General features: G+C 40.4%; 1 protein-coding gene across 6 annotated transcripts in view; it reads right to left on the bottom strand.

Annotated features, from left to right (window-relative positions):
• The window catches only part of CDC14A (cell division cycle 14A), a 178,434-nt gene that overhangs the window by 10,965 nt on the left and 145,932 nt on the right, over window positions 1-21,537 (bottom strand). For 2 of the 6 annotated variants that reach the window (XM_024751235.1, XM_024751239.1), the window contains 4 exons: window positions 15,236-15,351; window positions 13,158-13,205; window positions 11,000-11,122; window positions 9,652-10,293 (listed from right to left, as the gene is read on the bottom strand). In XM_024751235.1, the coding sequence (XP_024607003.1) occupies window positions 9,843-10,293; window positions 11,000-11,122; window positions 13,158-13,205; window positions 15,236-15,351 (738 nt within the window). In that variant the 3' untranslated portion in view covers window positions 9,652-9,842. Of the gene's footprint in view, window positions 1-9,650; window positions 10,365-10,999; window positions 11,123-13,157; window positions 13,206-15,235; window positions 15,352-21,537 lie in introns of those variants that run through there. The other 4 variants (XM_024751234.1, XM_024751233.1, XM_024751236.1 and 1 more) reach the window with 4 other exon arrangements.

The following is a 21,537-nucleotide window of genomic DNA, read 5'->3' as shown; positions in this document are numbered from 1 at the left end:
GGGTGAGGCCAAGGAAGGCTTCACAGAGGAGGAAGTAGGATTTAGGCTAACTTCTGAAGGGAAGGAGTCTGAAAGCAAAGGTGAACCAGGTTGGGAGCATAGCATGTAAGAAAAGGATGAAGGCCCTTGGAGCAGGGAATATTCAAGTTCCACATAGAAGAAGTAAAAGGATCATGCTCAGGAGGGAAGGGAAATGAGTTTGAAATGAGGGTGGGGGGAAAACTCAAAAAGACCCTGAATGGTTAACCCCAGAGACTGAACCTACTTCATGTCAAGATGGAGCTGAAAGTTATGCTCCAAATGACCACTCTGGGTATAAATCAAATATTTTTAAAATGTGAGGAAGAAAAGGCACAACAGGACACAAAAGTAAGATCAACATGTTCATGGCCCAGAAACGAACTAAGACACAGTGGCAGGCCACTGGCTACAGAGCTGGAAGCTGGTAGAGGTGGCCAGGTGTCCCATTCCTGGGGGTACACAGGCTAAAAGCTGCTGGCCTGAATCTGAGGCTGGGGTCAGGCCCTCCCACCTGTGAAAGGGGTGAAGGGAAGCCACAAACAATGCCTTGGGCCAGGTTTGTGCACAGCTGCATCCTTGCCTGAGAAGTCAGCCTCCCGAGCTCACCACGGGAGGAGAAGCTGGGACATGAAGAATCTGTTTCTAGACTGGAATACCTAGGGCGTCAAGTGGAGCCAAGAAGAGAGCCAATAGGTGAGGCAGGGAAAACAGAGAGAGAGGGGAGAGAAACAAAAAACTCTCATCCAGAGTGAATCTACAAATGAAAATTCTAAAGCACACAAGGAACGTGAACACCAAGAGAACTGACAAAGTCTGCAATCAGGAGACAAATTCTCACAGGCTGAACCAAGAGGCAAATCACAAAGCAATCTCAAAACAACTTATCGTCTGAGATCCTCAAGGTGAGAAAATGAAGAATAGCCATAAAAAGAATAAGAATTTATTAAATGAAATAGGCAGGTCCAATGAGAACAGATGACTATCATAAAGAATGAATTATAAATGCTGGTAATGAAAGCTATGGCTGTGGAAATCAAAAGGTAAATAGGTTAGGGATACATTGCAGAATGGACACAGTTAAAAGAGAATTAGTGAACTGGAAAATAATAGGAGGGAGTCAATCAGAACACAGCCAGAGGGCTTCCCTGGTGGGGCAGTGGTTAAGAATCCGCCTGCCAATGCAGGGGATACAGGTTTGAACCCTGGTCTGGGAAGATCCCACATGCTGTGGAGCAACTAAGCCTGTGCGCCACAACTACTGAAGCCTGCGTGCCTAGAGCCTGTGCTCTGCAATAGGAGAAGCCACCACAATAAGAAGCCCGCGCACCGCAATGAAGAGTAGCCTCCACTCTCTGCACCTAGAGAAAGCCCGCGCACAGCAACGAAGACCCAATGCAACCAAAAATAAATAAATAAACTTTTTTTAAAAAAAGGAACACAGCCAGAGCAATAGGAATTTCAAAACATAAAATAGAAGGCAAGAATACTGAGGACAGATTGAAATGCTCTAACATAAGTCTAGGCGTATTGCAAAAGAACAGAGTAGGAGGAAAGGCCAAAAAGCACTATCCAGAAAGATAATGGTTGACAATTTTCCATAATTGAAAAAGTCATCAGCCCTTTGACTGAAAGCACACTGAGGCCAAAAAAGGACAAACTATAATGAATCAATATCTAGATATATTATGGTGAAACTGTAGAACTTCAAGGAAAAAGAGAAAAATCTGATAATAATTAGTTTTACTCTTCAACTGAGAAGCTTTGGGAGCAAAGGATAACATTAAGAAACTAGGATTTTAAGCATACTCTGGCAGCAGTACAAAGACAGATTGAAGGACCAGAAAAATGATGGCTTAAGATTAACTAAGCCAGAAGATGCCCTCATGGAGCTTTCAATCTAGTGGAAGACAATGGCTTACACATCTTTGTCTTACCTTCCTCCACTAAAACAATACTGAGCTTATGGTAGACACTCATATAAATATTGGATAATTTTTTAATTGGATAAGCCTCTATACATATACAAAAAGCACTTACTCTCTTTTACTCCTGGCCAAAAATAAACTAGAGGAAGATTAAAATAAGATCCTTTTCTATTGATTTAGCATATTGTTGACATTATATAAGAAAAAAGGTATCAAATTAAGTTGAACAACCAAGGCAATAACTCCAATGTATTCGAGATTAAAGCAAGTTCTGTGTTTTAAAGAATCCTTTCAAATGGAGAGTCAAAAACAGCTGTCAGGGGCTTCCCTGGTGGCGCAGTGGTTGAGAGTCCGCCTGCTGATGCAGGGGACACGGGTTCATGCCCCCGTCTGGGAAGATCCCACATGGCACGGAGCGGCTGGGCCCGTGAGCCATGGCCACTGAGCCTGCGCGTCCGGAGCCTGTGCTCCGCAACGGGAGAGGCCACGACAGTGAGAGGCCCGCGTAATGCAAAAAACAAAAAACAGCTGCAGGATTTATATAGCAAATTAATGTAAACCACTATTGAACATTAGAAGCTTGAACAACCTTCAGCTGTATCTGCAAATACCGTGTGTACCTAAATAACTTATATGTAAATTTAGGCATCACCTGAACCGTGCTGACCTCAGAACAATTTGATGCTTTGTCAAGTAACATTCCCAAGTCCCCCTGGGAAGGGAACAGAAGAATACCAATGCTGAAAGAATGACAAAGATGTAGTTCAATACTGAGACCGAGCTCATGTTCTTGATAGTATTAGTATCCTTTAGCTGGAAAATTGCATCAAATTTAAGGCAATGCCACAACAAAGAGGAGAGATGGAAAAACCACAGTAATTTGAACATACAGCAAGGTTAGAAAGCTAGTACTAACCCTATATATTAAATAATATTTAATCCTTTATCAGGACAAGATGATCGTTTTTTAAATGTAGAACAGGCAGAGTGAAAAGACATCAAGTTAAATCAGGAAAAGCTATTACATACCATTGGAAAGTAGGCGCATTTTATTGGGTATGGATGTTCAAACAATCAATAAGTAGTTCGTCACTGTCACACTAACATTACTCCGAAGTAAAAATGAAGCATGCTTTAATGCACACACCAATTGCTCAGATTTTCATCAAACTGGTTATTTCAGGAAGCTGGATCTAATAATTTGATCTTATTCCAATTCCGACTTTAAGAACAAATAATACCTTAAAATATATATATTTTCCCCCAATGCTAGAACACAGAACTTAACCTATTCATAGGCTACCCAGGTTGTTCTGACACTGGTCAAATCTGAGGTGGAAACTCATCCACAGAGTCTTCACAACCAAAGAGCAGACTAACCAGCTGAGTATAAAAATGGTAACGACCGGGCTTCCCTGGTGGCGCAGTGTTTGAGAGTCCGCCTGCCGATGCTGGGGACACGGGTTCGTGCCCCGGTCTGGGAAGATCCCACATGCCGTGGAGTGGCTGGGCCCGTGAGCCATGGCCGCTGAGCCTGCGCGTCCGGAGCCTGTGCTCCGCAACAGGAGAGGCCGCAACAGTGAGAGGCCCGCGTACCGCAAAAAAAAAAAATGGTAATGACCACTGGGACAGGGAACTGCATTTAAGGCAATTTCAGCAGTGGCATAAGGAGAACATTAAAGTAGTACACAATGTTTCATTTCAATCTTCCTTTCAACTTTAAACCAAATGAGTATTTTTAATACGTTTCTGTGTTTAGAACTGCATTAGAAACCATAAAATAGAAAAGAATTTTATAAAATGTCTACACAAAGAAAGTTTAAAATTTGGAGACTTGCAAATAAAAATTGCACGTATAAAGTCTTGCATGTATAGACAATATGTAAACAAATACAGATGCTTGTGTATGCAAAGCAACACTACATATTGATAAAGTAGTAAATAGTCATCATGAATAGAAACAGAGGTTAAAAAGTAAAACATTTGGGGCTTCCCTGGTGGTGCAGTGGTTGAGAGTCCACCTGCCGATGCGGGGGACACGGGTTCGTGCCCCGGTCCGGGAAGATCCCACATGCCGCGGAGTGGCTGGGCCCGTGAGCCATGGCCGCTGAGCCTGCGCGTCCGTGGCCTGTGCTCTGCAACGGGAGAGGCCACAACAGTGAGAGGCCCGCGTACAGCAAAAAAAAAAAAAAAGTAAAACATTTGGTGGGTTCGATTTCTTGAGAAGAGTCTCAGAGCGTATATGGAAGATAATGTCTTCTCATAATGAGAAATTAGTGAAGAAGGAAGGGGGCTTCCAAGAAAGAGCTTCCCAAAGGCCAAGAGGTAGGGGAGGAAACCACACTCAGGGTCAAGCAGGGGAAAGCTGGTACAAAGATACAATAAGGAGAACAAAGGACAGAGAGCCTGAAAGCTCAGCAAAGGAATTCAGGATCAATGTTCTAGCATTAGGGGATCACTGGTCACTTTCAAATGATGATGAGATCAGTATCTATTACCTGGCTGTGCTCTCAAGCGGGGATCGGCAAACTACAGCCCAGGGGACAAATCCAGCTCACCACCTGTTTCTGTAAATAAAGCTTCATTGGAACACAGCCACACCCTCCATACACATATATAAAAGAGTTGGGACACAGAGCCAAAAATTTACTCTCTGGTCCTTTACAGAAAGATTTTGTGACCCCAGTTTAATGTATGAATTAAGACTGAGTTAAGAAGATTATCAACAAGGCTAACACAACAAAGAAGATGAGAAAGCAGCAGAATAGAGAAGAATGGGAAAATTCCAAGAGACAATGAATGGCATCACTGACATAACCTGCAACATCACTAAGAGAATATTCTTGAAAATGTTTGAAGATCAATATATGAGTGAATAACAAAGCTTAGTATAAGCTACTGTTTAATCATTTTAAAAGTCACAAAAAAGATTTTAATAGGTGATACCTGAAGAAGCTTTCAGAAGAACCTTATTACAGGACTGCTTATCTTATTTATGTTTATATTCCCTACGGGTCAATACAATAAAAGCTTGTTATAAAAGGCTGTTCCCATCAAGCAAAGATTAATTTCTGACACAGAAGTCACAAAAAATTCTTTGTAGCCAACCTGACTATATATGTGTATTTTTATAACAAAGCACATTATTTTACAACTCCTCATGTCAAATGTAAAAAATATGTTTCCTAAGGACCATAATTTTTTTCAATAGCTAAGTTTCCATTTATAAAAATAAATATATCATTTAAAATTTCATAGTAAAAATATGTTAGAGCTATTGGTCATATATGATTATTTAATAGTATCTATACTACTACGTATGTGCATTGAAACACAGCGTAATTGTTGAAAAGCATAGAATTTACCGAAAGAAACCTGCTGAGGTAGGGTTGGGAGACAGCAGACAGGGCTCAAACTGGTCTCCTGCCTTCAGGGTTTCTAGCAAGAGCTCCCATCCCCATGAATGCCAGGATTATCTTCATCAAATCAGATCTGATCAAGCCACTCCTGCTGACAAGATTCCAGTAGCTCACACTGCACCTCCCAGTTTGGCTTCAGCTTAATTTTCCAGCCTTATCTTTAGGTAACCACCCCTGGCTTTAGCTACACTGGAATACTCACTGCTCTTAAAACTATTTAGCTATTATTATAGCTAAAATTATTGAGCATTATCTATAGGCACTGTGTAAACTATTTCATATGATTTATCTCAATTAATCATCACAACCACCCTATTACAAAGATTATTATCATTACCACATAAGCTTTAAGGCCTCACAGTCACACAAACCCCTTTCAAAGCACGCAGTCATATGTTTGTATACAATTTACAAAAATACTTTGTACTCTTTATCTTAAACAGATCCCACCAAACTGTATAAGTTTCAGGTGCACAAAACCTAAATATGCTCCTGAAAATTATTATTCCCATCTCCTGAGGCTCGGAGAGGTTACATAACTTGCCAAAGTACTCACCACAAGGAAATGGTAGAGACAGGATTTGAACCCCGGTCTACTCGTCTTTAGAAACTAAGAACTTAACTATAGTACTAAGGCTGTACCTCTGTTCTTGTAGCTCCCATTGTCTGAAATGACCATTCCCCGTCTTCCTATTTTCATCACTAGATTTTTAGAAGGCTCCTATTCATCCTCCAAAGCCCAACTAAAATGTTATGCCTCCTTCACAGCTTTCCCTAACACTTCTTGGAAAAAAAGGCATATCCTTTAGATATCCCTCTATTTTAAACACATATCACAGCATATCTATGACATGATGTAATCAAAAGAATATGCTTTCTTGGAGTCAAACTGACCCAGGTACAAATTATGGCTCTGCTACATATTTGTGGTACAATCTAAGGCAAAATATTTAAACTCTCAAACCCTCAAGTTATTTACCTTTAAAATGGAAGCAATAATTCTTACCACATTCATTCATTTAAATACCCAGCCATCCATAATATACCCATTCAAGAAATACTTAATGAATGCCTACTACATGCAAGGCACAGAGCATACAACCGTGAAAAACAGACACTGGCCCTGCCGCCACAGCACTTACAGTCTAGCGGAGGATACAGACTAGTGAACAGATGATTAAAATGCAGAGCGAGAATCTGAGTATTGCAATTAAGACCAAGGCAGGGTGTAGAAGAGCTTATGGGGGAAGCATTGTGACCTAACCCAGACTTGCAGGGTCAGGTAAGGACAATGCTGATGAATAGCAATTCAGTGGTAAGTCTCTTAAAAATAACACAGAGCAAATATTCAAGACAGATATCGCAAGTAATTTCAATTTAATAAAATACTTCCACCCCACCCACGCCGTAATCACACGTCCCTCACCTCTTAAGATTTGAAAACGCCTCTGAATGTCAGGGAGGGAAAACTGATTTTTTACAGTAGGTGGGTCGGCCAAAATGAAACCTGGTGCATTGCACTGGTCAGTAGAAACCTCAAGACTAACAGAACAGTCCAATTAAAAATAAAATCTGCTTCTCAGAATTCTGTCACAACCATAAGGATTCCTTAACATCTGTTCTTGTTATCTGTGTTAAAGCATTTAATGACAGAACAAGGAAATCATTTCCACATTTTTCTGGGGGCTGAACTGCTGCACAAAGTGAGAAGCAATTGCAGCTTTCAAAAGAGATGCTAATTGCAGCTTTTAAAATATTAGACGCCCTCTAAACACCCAGCAACCCCCGTCCCCTAGGAGTTTCTGGGTCTTTCTTAAAGGTGCGAGGAGGATATTGCCATCTAGACTTCATTTCCTACCTAAGGGTTTAAAAACATTTTTGTTGAGTGATTTATTCCTAGTTCTTCAAGGATCATATGTCTCACATCTTCAGAAGCATTGGGAAAAAAGGACCATCTTATTTAGACAAGAAACCTGTAACAATTAGAAAAGCTTCATTGAACCGATAAAGGAAAAAACTCCCAACCTCCTACCTTATTCCTCATAAAATGGGAATTTCCATCTTAATTTAGACCTTCTGCCAGCGAGCCAGGAGGGGTAGGACTTGGAACCCTCCCTCTCACAGACGTTGTCTAGGCAAAGATGAAGGAGGGAAAATCGGCTACAAGACACCTGGCTATTCTTACTTCCTGGGAGGGTGAGAGGGAGGAAAATGTTGTCTTGATGGCAATTCTATTTATAAATGCTTTTCTTTACAATAAGATGACAAATTTAAGAAGGAGAAGGGGAAGAAGCAGCAGCTGCCCACACAGAGTATTACTTTAAATTTAATTATTGGAAAATCACTGTATTCAGGCCAGGAGAGGGAAAATATGGAAGGAAACCAAAATCAAGTTATATAAACATGGTGGCTAGGGGACTAACAATCGTCTATAGGAAGCTCCCATGCTGCCACTAGCAAAGAGGAAAACTGAGATCCAGAACAAGTAGAATGTCATTCTTATCAAGCTACCAATCCTTCTGGTATTGAGCTATAAATGTGGATTACATAAAACCTTTAGCCATGAAATCTACAAGGTATTCATATAATTATCTATCTATATATATAACACTTTTTCTGAAAATGGAGAGATCTGTACTCTGGTCTAAAAAATAGGCTGACCCACAATCAGTATATGAAAATATTGACTGAACTCAATTCCTGCTGTGAAGTATAATGACTTGTAAAACTAGTTATAAAAATGTATAATAGGGCCTTCCCTGGTGGCGCAGTGGTTGAGAATCTGCCTGCTAATGCAGGGGACACAGGTTCAAGCCCTGGTCTGGGAGGATCCCACATGCCGCGGAGCAACTAAGCCCATGAGCCACAACTACTGAGCCTGCGCGTCAGAAGCCTGTGCTCCACAACAAGAGAGGCCACGATAGTGAGAGGCCCACGCGCCGCGATGAAGAGTGGCCCCCACTTGCCACAACTAGAGAAAGCCCTCGCACAGAAATGAAGACCCAACACAGCCCAAAATAAATAAATTAATTAATTAATTAATTTTAAAAAAAAAAAAATGTATAATAAATACACTTCATTTTCCAGCTAATCCCAGTTACTAGGATTTAAGTTTTACTGATACATATGTACCCATAACTTAGTGGGATTAGAGTCAAATTAAGGGATAGAGTGGGCCTAGGCTATAGTCTCTACAGGAATCTAAAATGTTGAGAAATATCACTGGGAATAAAATCAGATTGGGGGAAATCATATGTGCCAGAAAGGACTGTGTGTGGATAGAGTGGAAAAAAAATTTGAAAGAGGCCTGAGGTAGGGATGGGAGTAGTAATGAGTCCAACCAACACACACACACACACACACACACACACACACACACACGCTGCATCTTCACATTCACAAAGTGGTTTCTAAACTGCCTTCTAGGGAAAGTGAGTCCCATTAGCTTTTACCGTGGGGTATGGATTTGCTGAGAGGCGGTGAGAGGCACACTGCCACCCGCACTTCTCCTCCCCTCCCCTCCCCTGCAGGGACCCGCTTCTTCCAGGATAATAGCTGAGGAAGTGTTTGAAGAACAGTGGACATGAAGGGGTGCCAGACCACAGCCTTCCCAGAACACCTGGGGCTTGCTTGTGCCTGAGTGGAGTCAATGTCGCATTTTAACATTGACTGACATTGCCTTGATCTGTGGCATCTATTTCTACTTCTCCTTCCTATCTTGTCCTTGTTCTCTCACATCAAAACTCACATTCCCATAGATCTCAATTCCCTTTGAGGCAATCAAAATATGTGATTAAAGTGATTCACGGCAGGGGTGGGGGTGGACCAACAAGATTTTACCCTAACAGGGATTACTGGTCACAAAGGGGGCTTGGTAACCAAAACGAAGAGCTCATGGGTAAAATGTGTTTGGAGATCTTCCATCCTGTCTCTAGAAGAGTGACAGCTAATTTTAAACATCTTTCTGTTACCCTGCCTTCCCGTCCCCTACATCCCGAGTACCTACCATAAACCTGCCATATAAGCACCCTCCATTTGCCATTTAATAATTCTGGGTCAGTTCCCTGCAGGTGACCTAGTCAAGGGCTTGATGGTTAGTTCTGAGAACACACTGTTCATTCAACATCTTCCACATTTAAATACTCCAAATTCATCCACTGATAAATGATGTAGAAAAAGCCAGGATAAAAAAAAGCCACTACAACCAAAGCAGATGCTGTCTGTCGTATGACTCGACCCCTGACTTTGCCGAGTGATTCGAAACTTCAGTGAAAAGTAACTGAAGACAACGGTGTCCATGATGAAGGGAATGAAAGCTGCTACCCTTCCTAGAGAAATCACTTTAAAAGGAGTGGGAAAAGGAGAAGAAAAAGAAGGAAGGAAGAAAACTGGGTCGACACTTGGCATTTACTTGAAGAAGAGCCAGCAGAATGTACGTGCAGAGACAGTTTCACAAAGCACAGAGGGAAGGCATCGATCAGAAGGCTTCCTTGGCACAATTAAATTTCTTTGGTGGCGGCCTCGGCTGGGAAGGCAAGGCACAAAATTTGGGTTCAGGGTTCTGAGGGCCAAGAGGTGGTGTCTGTGAACTTACAGGGATTGATCGGCTCAGGAATCTCACTGAGGAAGAAGAAAGGCCGGTGTAGGAGGGCCGCAGGGCAGTGGCGTGATCCTCGGTCTTGGCGCTGTGAGGGCCTGGCTGACTGTTCAGGGCACTCCCACTGCTGCTGTTGCTTCTGCTGTACTGGTTGTTGTTGAGCTCAGGGTAATTTCTGGCAGGCAGCTGGGAGCTGCCATTCAAGAGGCTGGTGAACGGGTTGCCTACGAAACCCACCTTGGAGGGTGAGGCAGTCTTTTTGTTCTCTGGATCATCTGCTGCAGCGTTCAAGTTCCCTAGAGAACTGGCTAGCCGGGAGTTCATGGAAAAGCTGAACGAAAAACACAGGTGGGGCGGGGGGGAACATAGACAGCCATGTATACTCACACAGGGTTCACGTTTCTAAAACACATGATTACGACATTAGGGGAATGGGATGAAGACAGTTCTGATCAACGCAAACGGTGACAGAATTGCTCTTGGTGATATTATAATATGTGGCCTTTAGTTATACATGGTAAGTTCCTCTGTCAAAAGTAGTTAGGACTCAAGAAGCTGGCTAGAACAGTTTGACCAGAGATCCTGAAATAGAATATGTGCGGGTTTCTACTTGCCCTGTGGCAGGAAGTAAATGAAAAGGACTATATAAGGGGAGAGTACAAAGCAGACCTAAGTACAAGATTTAACTTCTATATATTCAGTCATATGACTACATCAAACATCCCTACCCATTTTAGTTCGGCCCATACACATCAGGGGAGAAATGACTATGTCGTATATTATTAGTCTGGGCCACTGAGCTCCGTTCCCTGGATCACGTTGGGCAAGCTCTGGAAAGGGATGCCGTACAGCATTCCCTCCATGGCCATGTCCCCACAATTCAAGACAGGAACAGAAGCCTAGAGGGTCGCAGTGCTTTTTGTGGTTTCTCCCCTTCCCCCAGTCCCCTCCTCTCACAAACTTCAGCCAAACTCATTGTCTGCTGCTGCCTTCCTTTACCTCCTGCCAGTGCCTCAGAAAGAGGAGAGAAAAATTACCTTCTTACACTGGTGCCTGAGGACAAAGAGCCTCTGTTTATCCTCTTGGCCATCACCGAAGGGGACAAAGCCACTTTTGAGGTCTTCAAAGCAGATGCAGATCCTTGTGGGGAAGAACTCAATCTTTGTGGAGAAAAATGGGCAAAGCGTCACACAAAAGCTGTGTTATCTTAACATTCAGCAATAGACTAGGACAAGATAAACTAATAAACGTTAAAGAGATCATGACAGGTCCTAGTAACAGTAGCCAACCCGGACGCAGCCCTCACTCTGTGCTGAGCGCTCATCTAAGAACCTGACGGACATTATTAACTCAGCTTCTCCTCACAGCAACCCCAAGAGGTAGAGAAGACTGCACTTTGCAAGTGAGCAAATGGAGGCACAAAGGAAAAGCTCCTCGTCCAAAGTCACTCAGCGAGCGAGAGGCACAGCTGGGATTCAAATCCAGGATCCAAAGTCCTGGGGGTAACTACCATCCTGCCATCCTTGATCATTTCCCTTCCTTGACACTGGCATTCATTCCTTCCAAGTCCTGAGATTCTACCTCTCTATATTTCAAATCTATCCTTACCTTTCCACTCTGCAACTGCCCTAGGAGAGGCCATCATTATTTCTTATCCTTGACACCTAGCAGCACCTTTTAATCTGGTTCCTTAAAACTCACATTCCGAATAGCCTCCAACAAAATCTAAAATATCTAATCATGTCGCTTCACTGTTTAAACCATCTAATTTTTCTTCAGTGCCCAGAAAGCCTAAACTTCTTGGCTTGGCTTCTAAAACCCTCCAAAATCTGGCACTTGCTAATTCTCCACATTTTCCCACCAGACACCTCTTCTCCAGCTACAGAAAATGCCCTGAGATGCCTGGATAGACGGCGTCCACACCTCTGTCCAGTTTGCATATGCTATTTTTCCTGCCAAGGCATCTTCTCCTGTCCTTACCTCACCTCTACACACACCTTTTTCTTCCACCTCCATCTGACTCACTCCCATTGCTTATCCTTTAATGGCCCAATCAGCTGTTACCTCTTACAGCAAGCCTTCACTGAATTCCCAGGCGGGGTAAGCATCAAGTTTCATCATATATTCTCATAGTAAATCACAGCTCTTGTACCACATTTCATTGTCTAATATCGTCTACTTCCCTCGAAATTAGCTCCATTACGAGCAAAGAACTGCTTCTCATTTCAATTCCCAGACTAGCACAGTGCCAGACTCAGAGTAGGTGTTCAGGAAATATTTGCTGAGTGAACAAAAAGGGAAAAGTGACTCAAATCTGGACTACCAGGGCCCAGTCATGGTTTTAATACCAAATGTGTTTTGTCCTGGACAAATCTTTTAATGTAGCTGGAACCCTGTTTTCCTATCTGCTATAGAAAAGCTGATTTACTTGTAGACTCTTTTCTTCATCATCGTCCCTCCAAACAGCAGCTTACAACATGGTTTGCCTCTAAATCAAGAACAGGAAAAGTTGTACAAGGAAGCAGCTCAAGCTTCTGGAGAAGTCTGGGCCATCTCAGAGCTGCCTTCACTAAACAACCCTAAAACCTAGAGCTGAATAAGAACAGAGCTGAGGAGTGAATCAGCTTTTTTTCCCCATCTGTTGATGACAGTTTTGGGCAAACATTTCTACAGCCCTCACTAAGACCTACCCTGGATCCTGGTATCACTTAGACCACCAGGGAGTGTTCAGGGAACATTTTTCCAGAGAAAAACACTAATGTTTCCTCCTCAAATGGAGAATAGGGAAGGAAATAAAACTAGAAAACAAAGGAAGGGAACAAATACATGCAAAAATAGGAGGAAAGAAGAATAACAGAAATGTTAAAAATTCAAGGCAAAATCTATCACTGGCTTGAAAGGCATGTTGCAGAGCCACTGTAGTTTATTAGAGATCCCACCATGCACCGGGCACACCAAGTACATTGGCATCATTCCCACAGCCATACGGCCCTGTAGACACCTCAGGAAAATAACATTTTTGCATGGTGAGCATTAAATACAAAGCATATTGTAACAATCTAGAACAGAAAGGAAGGAATTTTAAAAGTGAAAAGCTGTGGGCAGTTTATTTCTATGGGCTTAAGGGTTGGGAAATGTATCTAAAGGGTAGCATTTGTTTATAAGCTACTGGAAATTCAACCTGGTTGACAGTACCTGGAAGGCTGGGACACTGCTCTTGGATGCCCTTTCATATCCTCCAACCTACAGAAACCAAAGACAAATGTTCACACAACACCAGGGTCACACATTTAAGCCAAGACCAAAAGTCACATCATCTGGAGTCAGACCAGCAAAATTATTAAATGGGCAAGAGGGATAAACCTTGCAAATGGATATTAGTATTTATTCACTTTATAAAATAAACCCTAGAACCAGCAGGAAATCTATTTTAGTCGTTTTGTTTCCTCTTGAATTTCATTTACAGCAAAATGCTTTTTCATCAGAAGGTGGTATTGCATCTACTCAGGTTAAAAATGTTTGATCATGGTGTCATGATGCTTTTAAGAAAAACTAAATTCCAAAAAATGAGAATATTTCTGAGGATAAAAAGAAAAAGAAAAACACCATGTTGGAACGAACCTTCTAAAGTTTTGTGTAGTGAAGATTCTCTGGCTTCTTTCGCCTTTTTATTTGTCAAGTTACACCCCAACTTACCCTTTCCTCCCCCTATGATTTCTTAAAAATCAAACATAAATCTGTTTGAAGTTAATTTTAATCAATATGATGCAATTTCTTAAGAGTTTCAAACAAAAAATGGTGAATAAAAAAAAAAAAAGATTGGTGGGCTTCCCTGGTGGCGCAGTGGTTGAGACTCCGCCTGCCGATGCAGGGGACGTGGGTTCGTGTCCCGGTCCGGGAAGATCCCACATGCCACGGAGTGGCTGGGCCCGTGAGCCATGGCCGCTGAGCCTGCGCGTTCGGAGACTGTGCTCCGCAACGGGAGAGGCCACAACAGAGAGAGGCCCACGTACCGCAAAAAAAAAAAAAAATTGGTAATGTAAACTGATCTTGAAGAAACTTCCACTGACTTAGACAATACATATAGTGAAAAGAGCATGAACTTTGAACAGTGCTGGGCTTGAATAACAGCTAGGGAGTGATTTAACCTCTCTGACCTCAAGCAACCAACACAAATGTGGGTAATGGTGCACACCTTTTGTGTTAACTCGGTTAATCCTCATGTCCAAACTAGGCACCTAACAAGATTCCTGGCCCATAGCAGCTGCTCAGTAAATGGTACATTTCCTCAACTTCCTAGTGGTAGTTGGTGATTATTACTAAGTACCAAACTTGCTATCCCACCTTTCCATTTTACTATAGAAAACAATCACCTCAACTTTGAGCTATACAAACCTTCATTTTTCAGGGCAGGAAACCAGTACCCAAAGCACAGATAATGGTATGACCAGACCCAACCTGACTTAAGTGTTATAATCCTCCCAGATAATACATAAAACTAAATTCCCTGTGAGGAGTCTGTTTGACATTTATCATACTAGCAAAACATCTCTCTTGCTATGCATTTCTCTCACTTAAAAATCAAAGGAAAGTAGCCACTTCTGGTTATATTCATTTGTGGACTTGCCATTCCTTACATTACAATAAAGAATCTTGATATTTACAGATTTTTGTACCTCCATTGATTCTGAAGTCTTTTTTTTTTCACTTAATCTGAATTATCAGAAGATTTCAAAGGTTGTGGTCAGAAGTTAAGTCCCATCAATTGATTCTGATGAGTAATATCAGACCTCCAAACCAAGATGGTTTATAACTTTACAGGCAAGAATTGCTTATTCAATTCTCAAAAATAGAAAGTAAGGCTAAGGAGTTAGGATATAACAAAAGCTTGGCATGCTATACTTATCTGCACACTCTAGATTAAATACAAACGCTTGGCACATCTGTGAGAATTCACCATAGGACAGGAAACCCATTCACAGGAGAAAAGTCCATTCCAAGTGGAATTTTGAAGAGTCCCAAAGACAACCAACTGCTTAGCAGTTTAAGGTGGAATTCCAGAGATCAAGATGCAGCAGCTGCTTTCAATAAGCTTCTAAAATTTAGCTACTCCCCGCAGTGATAAAATAATAAAAAAAAGACACAAAATAGTAATAAACCAAAAAATGAGAGGTAAACATAGTACTTGTAGGATGATATTCAAAAGAAAAGATTAAATATTCTATCCACAAATGGAGGTACAATATAAATTTAAAAGTTTCAAATAGATCTACCTAAATGCACACGATGGTGAGGAGCGTGGCTGTCTCTGACTTTTTAAGGCACGTAGTTTGTCTCCCTGGGTTATATTATTTTTCATTTCCACATCTTCATCCTCTTCTAAATTATTCTGGAAAAAAATTCATGTTCCACAGAACGGTCATTACGAGTAATTCTACTTTATATAGATTTCTTAACAGTTTATAGATTATCTCGGTATATGGATATGTTTTATACAAATTATCTTAAATAGTTTTAATACACTATGAATTCAGCATTGGCCACGTATATACTAAAGAACACTGGACTAATCACCAATTAAATACACTGGTCAAATTCCAAATCAAAGAAGCATGGGTACGGATGTGGTAGACTTTATTAAAGGGAGCTCTGTTACAATGGACCACAACCATGGAGACTTTCTTGCAGACAAAATTATGCTTTTGGATATAGCTTAGACATAGGTTGGCTCAATAGATACAGTACAAATATTTTTCCAGAAGCTACCAGCACCCATCACTGCAAATTCCATAGCTTGTTTACATAAGTGAAAGATGAAACAATTTAGGAGATCTATACAGTAACTTATTAACATCATTTAACACTATTAATAGCACTCAAGATTTTTCCAAGCTTACTAGACTGGGAAAGTGTGTTTCCTGCTGAAACAGGTCTTGTAGTTGGAAAAATATATATAAGTACCACACCAGGTCTTTTTTGCATACCAGGTCACATTTAATTCTCACAACCCAGGGAGCGGTGGTGGGGAGGGCACCATTACCCTTAATTTAAAGATGAAAAAAGGAGGTGCTTGTGGAAGATAAGACTATTGCCTAAGCTCCCCTAAACTCTTCATGACAGAGCTATGATTTTAAAATCAGATTTCTTGTCCTCAGATACAATGTTCTTTCTAAAATATATGCCACGGCACAATAACGTTCCACCATAAAGATTGTATTTTTCCTCACCTGAAAACAAATCAAAAGGTTTGAATTTGCTAAGATCATTTCTAGCCATAAGAGTCTCCTCTCTTCTTTAAAGCTAGAAGTCTTATTTGATGTAGAATGTACAAAAACGCACTTCCCTCAGTGACATTTTAGTCATTTTTGACAGCCATTCCTGAATCAAAACACTTTTTTGTTCCTTGCCATCTATTTTGGGGTCCATGGATTCATCTGGGGCTCAGTAGGCATATCCTGGGTAAAAAGACCACACCCCACCACTACAGCTCTGATTAAAAAAAAAAAAAAGACATACAAAATACACAGCTAATAGGAAAGAAAAAGAAATGAAGATGAAAGCTTCCCAGAGGAGACAATCCCTTAGCTGAGTCTTAAAGAATGAGTACAAGTGAAGCAAGCCAAGCCAAGATCACAGGAAGGGCCATGTTGGCAAAGAACTCCAATTTAACAGTCACAGGATCATGGAACCTCAAAGTCAGGGGGTTCTCTTAGAGTTATTAAGAGATGCCCACCTATAAAGTCCCGAGGAATCGATTACATTATTCATCTTTGTCCATACAATCTCAGTGGGGGGAAATCTACTACCACCCAAGGAAACCTGCAGGAACAGAAATCAGGCACGCCTGAAGGCTAGGCTTGCAAGCAGGATAGTAACACCTGAGAAGCTGAGCTTAGCTTCATCTAGCACCCAACATGCTGGGTTGGTAGCAGTTACGTGTGCCTGACAGAAGGACAAGCACATAGCCAAGAGGCTCCAAAATATGAGGGGGTATCAAGAAGTATATAAGCCTTCATAAGATTGGCAAGGAGAGCTTCTTGAAGGTCGGACCGGATCCACACCACAATCAGTTTCACTGTCTAATGAGTGCCTTAGTGAGAAAGCCAGGAAAGCATGTTTGTCTATTCAACTAGGAGGATCTTTGTGTTCTCAGCTCTAAAATGCCTTCAAAATTCTAAGGAAAAGTAATTCTCAACTTGAAATTGCAATATTCAACCTATCTGTCAAGTGTAAAAGTAGAACAGAAGTACAAAAATTTACCTCCCTTACAATCTTTCTGCGAAAACGATTATAGGATATGCTTCAGCAGAAGGAAAGAAGACAACATGAGATCCAGGGAAATTAGGGATCCAACTGAGAAGTGTGAAGAGAAGGCCTTGGGTCAGAACTCTATATTTGGGCTGTAGAACAATTAGTCCAGGTTGGAAGGCAGAACTGTCTTCAGGAAAACAACGGACTTGGTAAGATTTTTTTGCTGTGTTGAGATTTTGAAAAAAATTTTAATTGCTTGGCACAATTTGGGGAGGAGGGGAGAGTAGCATTCTCTTTTCCCAGATATATAGAAAACTACACAAATAAAAAGAGCAAATAACTCTAGGGGGAAAAAAGGAGCTTCAACAAAGAAATCAGTCATAGTGGACTACTAAGCTCAACTGTGAGCAATATTTGTAATAATGTATACATTATTTGGGTTTAACCAAAAATTATAATATAGCTATATTGGGAAGCTAGGGGAAGTAGAGGTGATAGCAAGGTAGGAGAACTAATCCTATCTACCATAACCAGGAGGCAACAGAAAAATGTCCGAAATTGATAAGCTTTTAAAAGTAGCATTATAGCAAGATATTTAGGGTTTTCCTGGTGGTGCAGTGGTTGAGAGTCCACCTGCCAATGCAGGGGACACGGGTTCGTGCCCCCGTCCGGGAAGATCCCACATGCCACGGAGTGGCTAAGCCCGTGAGCCATGGCCGCTGAGCCTGTGCATCCAGAGCCTGTGCTCCGCAACGGGAGAGGCCACAACAGTGAGAGGCCCGCGTACCGCAAAAAAAAAAGATATTTAGAAATTTGGCAGTTAATTTGCTTACAGGTTTCTCCCGTTTAAGAATGGGTCTGGGGATACAGAAAGGTAGGACAGGGAACTGATTTTTTATTAGAATTCAATACTTTTGCTATTTCTAAAACTGTGGTCATATATTATTTTCTAAAATAAAAATTAATTTTAAAATATACAGTTAAAGAAAGTAACAGTATATTTATATTATAGTTACTTTACATGTGTTTATTTCTCCCACTTTATTGTAAATCTTAAAGGTGAAAAAATTTTAAATTATAATACATTTCAAACACGTAGAAAACAACAAAATGATGTAACAGCCAGTCATGTACCTAACTACCCAGAATTAATATATTTTTTCTTAAGCTCCTTAAGGAGTTTACTTAGGTACACTGGCTCTCAAAGAAAATGAAAACATTATATATTAAGTCCCAGCTCTCAACCTCTGGAGAAGGAAACCATGTCTTTTCCAAAGAAAAAAAATATATATTTTACCATATAATACTTGTTTGTCATAGGTAACAACAAACTACAGAAAAGAGATAAAAAAAATATTAAAGCCACCTACATACTTACCATCAAAGTAAAACACATTAGCATTCTGTCATATAGTCTTCCAGACTTTCCCCTGTGCTATCTATACATACCCCACCAACACATTTCTTCCTCTCAAAAGGAGGTTGAATTATACATGCTGCTTTGTAACCTACTTTTTTACTTAAATATACTACAGAAGTGTTTCAGGGTAAATTTTAAAAATCTTCTCCATTATCATGTTTTATTGCTCCATAAAATTCCATTGTTGAGATGTATCAAATTTTATATATTTTGCCCTAAGTCAGGCTGTTTGCTGTCTTTCATCACTATAAACAGTTCCAACAAATATCCTTCTACAAACACATGGTTTCTGAACACTGTCCTATTATTATTGCCTTAAGATAAGTGCATAGAAGTGGAATTGCTAGATTAAAGTCTCCTGCTACATGTTATCAAACCGCCCTCCAGAAAGGCTACACCATTTTAAACTCCAACTAGCAATGTTTAAGAGCTTTTTAATCCCCAAACCCTTGCTAATACTGCATACATTTCTTTAATCTCATACAAGTTGATAGGCATAAATAGCATCTGTGTTTCTTTCATTCCTAGAGAAGTAGCACATTTTTTTATATTTACCAACCATAAGGGCCCCCATTTTGTTTTATTTGTGTACATGGAGTTTTCACATGGATTTTTTTTTATAAATTTATTTATTTTCTTTCTTTATTTTTGGGTGCATTGGGTCTTCATTGCAGTGCATGGGCTTTCTCTAGTTGAGGCAAGCAGGGGCTACTCTTCGTTGTGGTGCGCGGTCTTCTCATTGCGGTAGCTTCTCTTGTGGAACACAGGCTCTAGGTGTGTGGGCTCAGTAGTTGTGGCACACGGGCTTACTTGCTCCACGGCATGTGGGATCTTCCCGGACCAGGGCTCAAACCCATGTCCCCTGCATTGGTAGGTGGATTCTTAACCACTGAGCCACCAGGGAAGCCGCACATTGATTTCTTAAGAGCTCTTTACATTAAAATAAAAAAAACTTTCATTTGAATGTGTTGTAAATATTTCCTCCCAGTTGATTAATGTGAGGAGAATAACTCAGAGAGATCAAGACTGGGGGCGGGGGGCACAGCAGTGGTCTGGTGAGAGAGGACAGATTGGATTAAGGTAGGAGAAACTGCCTGGAACTCAGGACCTGGGGAAGGAGGAGGGAGGGGAAAAGATCTGGACACACAGTACAGGTCTGAAAAATATTTGCTAAAATATAAATCATGGGTTTTTTTGTCTCAACCTATCTCCCCTTATTTTATTTCTGTGGCTACTGTAAGAAGTTTTAGCCATTTTTAGGATTAAGAATATAAAATATATGAGTTATAAAATTCTTAGTAAATGATTAACAGCCTTCAAACTCTTGACAAAAATAGTTATATACAATGTTATTCAAAACACATTTATATTACAAAATTAAGAAACAAAAAGCCCCACACAACTACGGTCAATTATTCTTTGACAAAGGAGGCAAGAATATACAATGGGAAAGAGACAGTCTCTTCAGCAAGTGGTGTTGGAAAAGTTGGATAGCCGCATGTAAATCAATGAACACACCCTCTCACCACACACAAAAATAAACTCAAAATGGCTTAAAGACTTAAACATAAGACAGGGCACCATAAAACTCCTAGAAGAGATCACAGGCAAAACATTCTCTGATAGAAATCATACCAATGTTTTCTTAGATCAGTCTCCCAAGGCAACAGAAATAAAAACAAAAATAAACAAGTGGGACCTAATCAAACTTACAAGCTTTTGCACAGCAAAGGAAACCATAAAAAGAAAAGACAAAAAAAAAAAAAAAAGAAAAGACAACCTACAGAATGGGAGAAAACATTTGCAAATGATGAACCAACATGGGCTTAATTTCCAAAATACACAGCTCATACAACTCAACAACAAAAAAACAAACAACCCAATCAAAAAATGGGCAGAAGACCTAAATACACATTTCTCCAAAGAAGAAATACAGATGGCCAATAGGCACAGGAAAAGGTGCTCAACATCACTAATTATTAGAGAAATGCAAATCAAAACTACAATGAGGTTCCACCTCACACTGGTCAGAATGACCATCATTAAAAAGTCTACAAATAACAAATGCTAGAGAGGATGTGGAGAAAAGGGAACCCTCCTACACCGTTGGTGGGAATGTAAGTTGGTGCAGCCACTGTGCAAAACAGTATGGAGGTTCCTCAGAAAACTAAAAATAGAACTACCATATGATCCAGCGATCCCACTCCTGGGCATATATCAACAAATCTATAATTCAAAAAGATACATGCACCCCTATGTTCACAGTAGCACTATTCACAATACCTAAGACATGGAAACAACCTAGATGTCCATCAACGAATGAATAAAGAAAATGTGGTACATATATACAATGGAATACTACTCAGTCATAAAAAAGAACAAAATAATGCCATTTGCAGCAACATGGATGCAACTAGAGATTATCAAACTAAATGAAGTCAGAAAGAGAAAGACAAATACCATATGATATCACTTATGTGTGGAATCTAAAATGTGACACAAATGAACCTATCTATGAAATAGAAACAGATTCACAGACATAGAGAACAGACTGGTGGTTGCCAAGTGGGAGGGGGTTGGGGGAGGGATGGAATGGGAAGTTGGGGTTAGCAGATGCAAGCTTTTATATATAGAATGGATAAACAACAAGGTTCTACTGTATAGCACAGGGAACTATATTCAATATCCTATGATAAACCATAATAGAAAAGAATATTAAAAAAAGAATGTGTATATATATATATATAACTGAATCACTTTTCTGTACAGCAGAAATAACACAACATTGTAAATCAACTATACTTCAATAAAAAATATTTTTATAAAAAGAAAAAAAAACTATATAGAAGAGGACCTTGGTCTCCTGGAATCCTGAATAAGTCATGCAGACAGGAATATAACCAA

Source organism: Neophocaena asiaeorientalis, unplaced genomic scaffold (genome assembly GCF_003031525.2).
Source record: "Neophocaena asiaeorientalis asiaeorientalis breed wild unplaced genomic scaffold, Neophocaena_asiaeorientalis_V1.1 scaffold147, whole genome shotgun sequence".
NCBI classification, from domain to species: Eukaryota; Metazoa; Chordata; class Mammalia; order Artiodactyla; family Phocoenidae; genus Neophocaena; species Neophocaena asiaeorientalis.
The sequence above is the reverse complement of the archived record's forward strand: the minus strand, read 5'-3'. Positions and strand labels throughout refer to the sequence as shown.